Source organism: Varanus komodoensis, unplaced genomic scaffold (genome assembly GCF_004798865.1).
Source record: "Varanus komodoensis strain SLA01 unplaced genomic scaffold, ASM479886v1 scaffold44_3, whole genome shotgun sequence".
NCBI classification, from domain to species: Eukaryota; Metazoa; Chordata; class Lepidosauria; order Squamata; family Varanidae; genus Varanus; species Varanus komodoensis.
Genome location: NW_025336010.1, coordinates 471,636 through 481,875, shown reverse-complemented (window position 1 = coordinate 481,875; position 10,240 = coordinate 471,636). Strand labels below are relative to the sequence as shown.

General features: G+C 46.0%; 1 protein-coding gene across 5 annotated transcripts in view; it reads left to right on the top strand.

Annotated features, from left to right (window-relative positions):
- Positions 1 to 10,240, top strand: part of SPECC1L (sperm antigen with calponin homology and coiled-coil domains 1 like) — a 97,115-nt gene that overhangs the window by 41,168 nt on the left and 45,707 nt on the right. For all 5 annotated transcript variants that reach the window (XM_044444390.1, XM_044444391.1, XM_044444394.1 and 2 more), the window contains 4 exons: positions 2,257 to 2,420; positions 3,349 to 3,440; positions 4,817 to 4,907; positions 7,371 to 7,454. In XM_044444390.1, the coding sequence (XP_044300325.1) occupies positions 2,257 to 2,420; positions 3,349 to 3,440; positions 4,817 to 4,907; positions 7,371 to 7,454 (431 nt within the window). The remainder of the gene's footprint in view (positions 1 to 2,256; positions 2,421 to 3,348; positions 3,441 to 4,816; positions 4,908 to 7,370; positions 7,455 to 10,240) is intronic.

Here is a 10,240-nt window from a genome sequence, read left to right as displayed (position 1 = left end):
ACAAGTGGCTGGAGAGCAGCACTTGTGAAAGGGACCTCGGGGTGCTGATTGACTGCAGGCTAAACATGAGTCAGCCGTGTGATGCAGTGGTCAAGAGGGCGAACGCCACCCTTGGTCGCATAGCCAGAAGTGTGGCTTCTAGATCGAGAGGGGTATTACTACCACTCTATACGACTCTGGTGCGCCCGTATCTGGAGTATTGTGTTCAGTTTTGGGCCCCTCATTACAGAAAGGATATAGCCAGTTTAGAGTCAGTGCAGCGCAGGGCCACAAGGTTGGTGGCCGGTTTGCAGGGGATGCCTTATGAGGCGAGACTGAGGAAACTGGGTCTCTTCAGCCTGGAGAAGAGGAGACTCAGAGGGGTTATTTATTTATTTATTTTATTTATTAGGACATTTCTATGCCAACATACAGGTATGTGAGGGGATGTCACATGGAGATGGGTAGAGACCTGTTCTCCCCTGCAGAGGAAGGCAGGATGCGCTCCAACAGAGCAAAGCTCAGGGAGCCAAGGTTCCATTTAGATGCCAGGAAGCACTTCCTGACGGTTAGGACCCCTTGTGTATGGAATGGGCTTCCACGGGAGGGGGTTGAGGCCCCATCGGTGCGGGTGTTCGAAGATAGGCTGGACATGCATATGGTGGGCATGTCATGAGCGGAGCTGGCTGGAGCTGGGGGTCAGACTAGATGGCCCGGGAGACCCTTTCTGACTCGCTGTTTCTGTGTTTCACATGAACCATTGGGCCTGGGCCCTCTTCTGAAAGAGGTGGTGAGGGGGCCTTCTCTTCACTCTCACTAAGCATTGTGGGCAAGATGTTTCTGCTTCTGATGGTATAGGCTGTGGCTACAGTGTGTTTCTGTCTGTGATTCTGCTCTGAGCCTGGCTGTGCTTCCCTCTCCATAATGCTAGAATCTGAAAGAGGCATCCTGTGAAGCTGAATAGTGGAGTTGTTTTACAGATAAAAGTAAGTCCTTCTCCACATAGTGCACAAGAATTGTACAGTTCACTTCCACAAGATGTAATGAGGACCACCAATTTGGAGAGCTTTAAAAGGGGACTGGATAAATTCAAGGGGAATAAGACTATAAGTGGCTAAGTGCTGGTTGATCAAATGTGGCCAGCAGAAGCAGAAGAGGTATGTCTGTGCACAGCACTTGCTGGCAGGATGGGGCTTTTGCACTCATGTCCTGCTTGGGGGTTCCCAAGGGTGGTGGCTTGGCAACTGCATAATCAGAATGCTGGTTTTTTTATGGCATGTCCCTTCTTGGGTTCTTAAGTTCCTTCCCTTCTGTAGTGTGGGGCCGTACCCACACTTACGTCTCTCTCTCCAGAGCAGTGCCCATTATCAAATTTTCCTTAATGGAAAATGTTCCTCAGCTATGAATTCTCTGTCCACTTGTTCACCAGAAAGTGATCCACTTTCTGCCCTGGACTAGTCTGGATTTATCATCACAGTCAAGGTTAGTCCGTACAAAGTAAGGACTGTTACTCAGATTGTAAATACGAAGTGCCTTCCTACCTAGCCCAGCCTCTTTAGGCTAGTTTTCTCAGTTGCAAAAGTCCTGACCTTGTGTCTGGACTACCATCTGGTGAACAAGTAAAAGGAGAACTCAGAGGTAAAGAGCATGTTCAGTATTCTTATGGAGACCCCGAAAAGTCTGGTAGGCTCCAGTGGAATCCAGCAGGAGAGCCCCGAATAGGAGCATGGGCCCCACTGGAAACTAAATAAAGCACTTTGTTAAGGAGCAGAGTGCCCAGCAGCCTCATTGCCCTTATGGGGATCCTGTCATGTTGTGCTGCTTTGAAGTTTGAACAGGCAGCAAAGTGGTGCTATGGATTGTGAGAGGGAATGCCACTGAGTTCAAAAAGTTTACCCTTTGGCTGCAATTCCACCCCTGCTCCTGAATATATCTGCAAAACCCTGAACATCTGTTTTGCTGGGGTAAGGGTGGGGTCCTCATCAGTACAGAGATGTAGAATACTGAGTTTCAGCTTCAAAAGCTCCATTAACCTTTCCCTAATCCAAAAAAGCACCAACTTAATAAATGAAGTCAAAATCTTCCCTGCTAGAAGCAATAGCAAGTACCCTTGTGGAAGAGCGGTAAGTCTCAAGCTTTCTCTGGCCCGCTGAGCCATGCCTGGGGGTGCCCAGCACAGCGGGTGTCCCTCACACGCACTTGCGAATGCGTCAGGTGCTGGCGGGCCATTCAGTGCTTCTTCAGGTATGTTAAAAACTACCTTACTGTGGTATTCAGGCAAGAAGAGGAACGCGGCAGAGTTTACAACTACATGAATGCTGTAGAAAGAGACTTAGCTGCTCTGAGGCAAGGAATGGGGTTGAGCCGCAGATCATCCACTTCTTCTGAGCCTACCCCCACCGTCAAAACGCTTATCAAATCCTTTGACAGTGCCTCACAAGGTAATTGAAAAAATGGTACCTGCATAAGTTGAATGCAGTATTTGGAAAATCACAATATTGTTATGTTTAACCGCTTGCTCGCCTGCTGCTTTGAATGTTTTATTAGTTCAAAATGTGAACAGAATATGCTCTCTACATCTGTAGAATGCAACAGGTTTCATTCAAAGAAGTTCCTAATGGGTGATGACAAGACTCTTGAAAAGATATTGGATATCTTTATAATAGTAATAATAATAATAATAATAATAATAATAATAATAATAATAATAATAATATGATGTGCTCAGGTTATGAAGCCCAGCTTCATGTAATTTCTTGTTGTTTAAAGGCACTGCATAGCAAGTTTTCATCTTCAAAATGTAAAAACTCATTTTAAACTGCCTTATCTTTCTGCATTTTGCTCTCTCTTTAGATGTCTTGCTTATATTGTTGAATCCATGAATTCCATTGGTGTGTTGTTATGCCCTTTAAGCTATATTTAAAAGTTAGTCTGGACTTTGAAAATTGTACACTAAAAAGAATATTTTATTTTTGCTTTAGCAAAATAATCTGCTTCCTGTAGTTATGTGGATTGCTAGATCACTTAGTGGGAAATGCATCAGATTCTGGCCATATAACCTGGAGCACTTCACAGGCTATGAAGACAGCCCATGACCAGGCTAGGCTGAATTCCAGATCTAGGTCAAATGCATTTGTTTTTAAGTTGTGTTTTAGTGTTCCTTTTTATTCTCTACTGTAAGCCACTCTGTGCACAATTTTTGGTGGAAAAGTGGGTTAATAATTTAATTTAGCAAATTGCTGCCCAACATACTTGGTTTGGTTTTAGGTGTGAAAAAGCGAAGAGCTTCTACTTGGGAATCTTTGTACCATAAAGAGAAACATCCATCTTTCTGTCTGTCTGTCTGTCTGTCTGTCTGTCTTTCTTTAGTGCCTAGTCCTGCTGCAGCTACAATTCCTCGTACCCCCCTGAGCCCAAGTCCCCTCAAAACTCCTCCAGCAGCTGCAGTATCCCCAATGCAGGTAAATGTATGTTCATTAGTTCGAGGATATTTTGTGAAGGCTGACATAGCAGGACTTGTATCAACACTTGTATTATGCAAATAAAAGTGAATATTTTGGAGTAGAACATATAGAAACAGAGCGAGTCAGAAGGGCCCTCCCAGGCCATCTAGTCTGACCCCGGCTCCAGCCAGCCCCCTCACGACATGGCCACCATGTGCACGTCCAGCCTATCCTTCAACACCCTCACCCTCATATGTATTACATTAAATTTTATTTATCATCACTTTCTCTCCAAAAAGTTCAGCATGGGCATGTGGGTTTCTCCTTTTTTATCTTCATAAGGACCTTGTGAGGTAGGCTACACTGGTACGGTGATCGCTCCTGAGCGAGCTGGAGTCCAGATTCAGGTGTATAGTTTGCAGAATGCGATGCACGGCCTGGCCATCTTCCCCTTGGGCACACACTGCAGAGGCATTTCTTTGGTTGTTGCTCCCCCAAAGGGCTGAACTGGATAGCTGCAGTTTAAATGCTCCCTACAAACTAGGTTTGATCCTGATGTGTAATCCTAGTTTGTAGAGGTGCTCAAACGACAGGTTTAGGGCTAGATCTTACAGGGAAACAGTTCCTTCTGTAACCAGAGGAGAGAATGCAAGGCAGCACTCAGACTGGTGGAAAACCGGCTTTGAATGCAGAAGGCTTTGGGTTCAGTTAGCCCAAGGAGCAGTGGGCAAATCTGCCACTTCTGTTTTCTTTTGTAGTCTACTTTTTGAGAGCTAGTATTGTTTTGAGAGCCTCAGCTATTGAGCAGTATAAAAAAGAAATAAGTCTAGCCCAGTGAACTTCATGGCTGAGCAAGTATGTGAACCGGGCCCTCTCTCTTTCAGGTTCTGCTATTTGCAGTTTTCTGATTTTATATGGCATTTGCCTTGTAACCTGTTGAGGGTATTTAAATCATAACTTTAAACTTTATTATTATTATTATTGTGTTTCTTCCCAATATTTATTTATTTATTTAGAAAATGTCTAGGCTGCCCCACTCGCCGAAGCCTCGGGGCAGCTTACAAATAAATTAAAATACATAAATAACAATATAAAATACACATAACTGTATAAAATAATTTAATCAAAAATCCTCTCAGCAACCCTGTGAAGTAGGCCATCAGTTCGTGTTCTACAGATGAGGCCCTGAAATGGAAAGTCTAGTGCAGATTGGTGGCTGTGCTGCTTTAGAACTACAGTTCAAGCTAGTATGTTTGGCTGCAGTGACGCTCAGATGATGTTGCATGTCTTGAGAGTTCTTGTAAAATTCATAATGGGTTTTAAGGTTCAACTGTACACTATTTCTAAGTTCAACTTCAGCAAATTCAAAAATAACTGTTCTGGTTTTTCTGCAGAGACATTCCATAAGTGGACCAATTTCTGCTTCTAAACCACTTACCACACTGTCAGACAAAAGACCAAGCTATGCAGAAATTCCAGTTCAAGGTATATGTCTTTCTGTATTAGCATTATTCCAGTGACATCCACAGTTCTTATGGGCTGCCTTTAGCTAAAAGAAAAGGTTCATTTAATGGGAGGCACCATCTCTTTTTCTCTTCTGTTGGAGCCAACTGCTGACCACCCAACCAAGGAAGAAGTGAGGATGACACTTTTGTTCAGCAGACTCCCAGTATCTCAAGCAAGGGTGATGTGGTAGTAATTAATTACCAGTCTATCTACTTGGAGACAAAGGCAGCCCCTCCAAGAAATGCTTGTCATGCGTGGCAGATGACGTGGGTAGCCAACAAGACTGGCACAGACAGTAGGACTGCTGTACTCCAGTACCAGATCAGAAAGTGCTTCCTTGGAGTGGGCCGTTGTGGAGTATCAAGTTTATACTGTATTAATGTATTAATAATTCTTCTATCCAAGTTTTCACTGAGGCACAGCTCCCAAGGTGGCTTATGGTAGCTGTAAGTACACAGATCTGAACAATGAAACCTGTAGAACGGTAGAGAAAGGAGCTACAGATAAAACCTTAAAATCAGGTGTCAGTTTAAACACCATGGCTTGGCAGATAGATACTTGTTGGACAAAAGTGAAACCAAACAACTGGAGAGATGGAAGTAGCTAAATCTCCTCCTCAGTGAAGAATTCTGCTGAAAGCCTTATTCTGCATACCATCCTATCACTACCATGGCACAAAGCACCCCACCCCCCGGCACACGCACACACACAATATCTTAAAGGACAATTAAGGTCAGACAGGAGGAGACAATTCTTAAGGTTTTCTGGAGAGAAACTGTTTAGGGTTTTAAAGGTAATTGCCAACACTTTGATTTGTATCCAGAAATTAATTGGATTTAATTAATTGCATGCACTGTGGTGCAGATGTTACATGCTTCCAACCATCCTTATCAGTACATTTTGAGTAGGCTAAGTTCTTGGAGACTCTTCCAGGACAACCTACAACACTTTGCAGTGATCCAGCCAGGCTGTGCTTAAGACGCATTTGACCATGCACATCATCCTAAACTGGGCAAAAACTATCATTACTACCTGACCATCCAGGACTTCACCTGAACTGTAGCCCTGTTTCTTTGAAAGGGAGTGCCCCCAATCCAACACTCATTTCTGGATTATTTATCTTTCTAACTAGGAAAATTTCTGTCTTGCCTCAGCTCTGGTTTGTTTGCCCTCTTTCATCCCGTTAGCAGTTCCTTTCAGAGCATAAGCAGTGTTTCCAAACCAAGATGGAAAGAGAAAAACCTGCTGTGTCTTATCCCTGTGAATCATAGAATAGTAGAGCTGGAAGGGGCCATGAAGGCCATTGGGTCCAGCACCCTCTGTTCTAGGAAGGTGACAGCACACTTCAAATAATTTGATGAAGTTTCCCAGCATGGCACAGGACTGAACCCTGAATGACACTTTGGGTCAAGTGCGTGTTTCTGTCTGTTGCAATGTACTTCATGCTGCTCTCTGGGTTGCTAGAGGAAGGGCTGTTGCTCATTGACAAAACACCTACTGGTCTCTGGAAGCACCTCCAGTTAGGGCTGGGAAAGACCTTGCCTGAAAGCCTGGAAAGCTACTCTCGCCTGTGTATCCTACTGATCATGAATTGGTGGATCAGGACCCACTACTGAACTGCAGCCTGTCGTACTGGTAAACATATATGTAATTTTAAAAAATTAAGAAGTGGTTCCCAAATGTGTGTTTCAGGTGAAGGTGCGTCCTGTGTCTGAAAATGTTGAAGGCTGCTGGTATAGATGATGATGATAACTAGGCCCACAGACAGAGCTGTTATAAAGCATCTACCTGTATTCCATTGAATGAGAAACAAAACTGCCTTGAGTTATGGACGTTGCGGCACATGCATTTCATTGTGTACTAGAGAGGCAACTTTGCATGCTTTAGATTTCCTTTGACATGTGTAGGCCACTGCTAGTCTGCACAAACAGATTTCCCTTGTTGAGCGCTCTCCTTCCATCCCAGCTACCTCAGCTTAGCAAAGGCCAAGTCTAGATCGATTTAATTCTCTGTCTGACTCAATCCAGAAGAGTTTTCAAGTATCCAGAAGTAAGATGGGTAATGTTTCTGGATTGGGCCAATCTGTAAAAAAGCATTGCAGAAAGACAGACTGACAGAGCGGCATGTCCAGAGTCTCTCAGGCCAGGAACCAATTGTAGGATTCTGTAATAATTGTTGTGCCTCTGAAGAAATGTACTTTGTTTCAGTGGGGCCTGCATATGCAGTAGAAGGTGGTGGGCGGCTTCAGGGCTGCAGGTTGCACAGCATCTATCCTGTGCAAAACAAAAATGGAACCTTCTGCATATTGGTAGATGGGATGGCTTAATTTAGATATACTGACATTTTAATCAGTGATAGTTATTTTGTCATCTTATTCCATGGGTGGGGCTGGGCTTGAGGATCTGCTTGGTGAGATGACTCCTTCATTTCCTCCCCTTGCAGATCACTTGCTGAGAACGGCCTCAGCCAGCAGACCTGCTGCACTGCCAAGAGTTCCTGCTATGGAAAGTGCCAAATCCATCTCTGGTAATCATGGAGGGATTCCGCTGTGCTGGGCAACTCAGAGGGCGGGCAGCCACCTCTTTGCACTTTGGCTCGTATCCTACAGTCAATCCTGGCAAAGTTCTTCCATTGAGTGTGGGGATACCGTGATGCTGGCTTGGTGTGGTGTAGCAGTGGGAGTGCCGTGAGATCGCTAGTCAAATTGAGTTGTGGGTCTCAGCTTCCATCCACTGAGCACAGTGCCAGAGGAAAGTGGTGGCAGCAGGCCTTTCCTCCCATGATTTTGATATAAATAGTTTTGATAACTTAAAATTGAATAATGGCATTCTCTGACATGCTGCCATCCAGACACTTTGGACTTCAATTCTCATCAGCCCCTGCCTGAACGGCTAGTGGTTGTGATACTGTGTATTGTAGCCCAAAGCGTCCTGAGGTACCAAGTAGGGAAGACACTAAGTATTTTATTTATTTAAAATTTTTGTATTCTATTGCTTTTAGCCTCGGGACAGCTCACATAAAACAAATAAACATAATACATAGTAAAATAATACAATTAAAAACCCAGAATCACCCTGGCTGCAAAATTAAAACCTATAGATATTATTAAGAGTTGTTAAAATATTGTTTAAATAAAAAGGTCTTAGCCTGGCACCGAAAAACAGATAACGACGGTGCCAGGCAGACCTCTCTGGGGAGCACATTCCATAGATGGGGCACCACCGCAGAGAAAGCCCTCCTCCAGGTACTTTGCCGCCTGATGTCTCTCCCGGAGGAGGCCTCTGCTGCCAATCTCAAGGGGCGGGAGGGCAAATATGGAAGGCGTTCCTTTAGGTATCCACGTCCCAAGCCATTAAGGGTTTTATAGGTGATTACCAGTACCTTGAACTGAGCCCAGACTTCGATGAGAAACCAGTGAAGCAGGTAGAGGACGGGTTATGTGAGAATAATGCCCAGTCACCGTCAGCAACCTGGCTGCTCTGTTTTGCACCGTCGGAAGTATCCGGACTGTCTTCAAGGGCAGCCCCACGTAGAGCGCGTTACAGAAATCCAACCGGGAAGTAACCAATGCGTGCGTCACTGTCGCTAGGCAATTGTCCTCCAGGTAGGGACACAGCTGATGGATCAGCCGAAGCTGAAGGAAAGCGCTCCTCGCCACCACAGTCACTTGCGCTTCCAAGGACAGCTCTGGGTCGAGGAGCACTCCCAAGCTGTGGACCTTGTCCTTTAGAGGGAGTGCAACCCCATTCAGGACAAGGTCCAAGTCACCTACCCAGGAGCTCGAACCACCCACTAGCAGGACCTCCGTCTTGTCTGGATTGAGTTTCAGTTTATTGGCCTTCATCCAGCACAGTACCTCGGCCAGGCACCAGTTCAGTACAGCCACTGCCTCACCTGGATTGGTTGAAAAAGAGAGGTAAAGCTGGGTATCATCAGTGTACTGATGATTCTGCAGCCCACACCTCCTGATGACCTCTCCCAGCAGTTTCATGTAGATGTTGAATAGCAGGGGGGACAGAATGGACCCCTGAAGTACTCCATGGAAGAGTTGCCATGGCGCAGAGCCAAAGTCCCCCAGCACCACCTTCTGGAATCGGCCGTTGAGGTAGGAGCGGAACCACTGCCAAGCAGTGCCTCCTACTCCTAATCCCGCTAGCCTATCCAGAAGGATACCATGGTCGATGGTATTGAAAGCCGCTGAGAGGTCCAAGAGGACCAACAGGGACGCGCTCCCCGTCTCTCTCCCTGCACAGGTCATCATACAGGGCGACCAAGGCAGATTCAGTACCATACCCGGGTCTGAAGCTGGACTGAAATGGGTCCAGAAAATCACTCTCATCCAAGAGAGCTTGGAGTTGTCCCGCCACCACCCGTTCCAACACCTTGCCCAAGAATGGGATGTTGGCCACTGGTCTATAATTGGCGGCCATCTCTGTATCCAGGGACACATTCTTTAGGACCGGCCTGACCACCGTCTCCTTTAGAGGGGCAGGCATCCGGCCGTCCCTCAGAGAGGCGTTGATGACCTCCAGGGTCCAGGGTCCAGGCCCCAGTCCCGTGTTTGGCTTTGTTCAGTAGCCACGACGGGCAGGGGTCCAGTAAACAGGTGGTGGGACGTACTTGTCCAAGCACCTTGTCCACATCATCAGGCCGCAATAACTGAAACTCATTCAACAATGTCAGACCAGACGGCAACATTGCCACCTCCCCTGAAGGCTCTGAATCACTAGTGGAGTCCAGCTCGTGATGAATCTGAGCGATTTTCTCCTTAAAGTGCTGGGCAAAGTCGTCACAGCGGGTTATCGAGGGTGGTACAGGATCTTTCCTGGGGCCTGGCTGTACCAGCCCCTATGCCACCCGAAAAAGTTCCGCTGGACGGCACTGTGAGGAGGCAATGGAAGTGGAGAAAAATTTCTTCTTCACTGCCCTCACCGCCACAGCATAGGCCCGATAATGGGTTCTTAAGTGTGTTCGGTCAGATTCATCCCGTGATTTTGTCCACCTATGCTCTAGTCGTCTCCCAACCCGCTTCATCGCCCGTAATTCAGGTGTGTACCAAGGGGATGAACGGGCTCTGCCCGGTGGGAGAGGACGCTTAGGAGCGATCATGTGAATCGCTCTGGTCATTTCCCCATTCCACAATTCGACCAGAGCATCAACAGGAGCGCCAGCTTTATCAACCAGAAACTCCCCCAGAGCTTTCAGGAATCCATCCGGATCCATCCAGCTCCGAGGGCGGACCAACACAATATTATTATTATTATTATTATTATTATTATTATTATTATTATTATTATTATTATTATTATTAT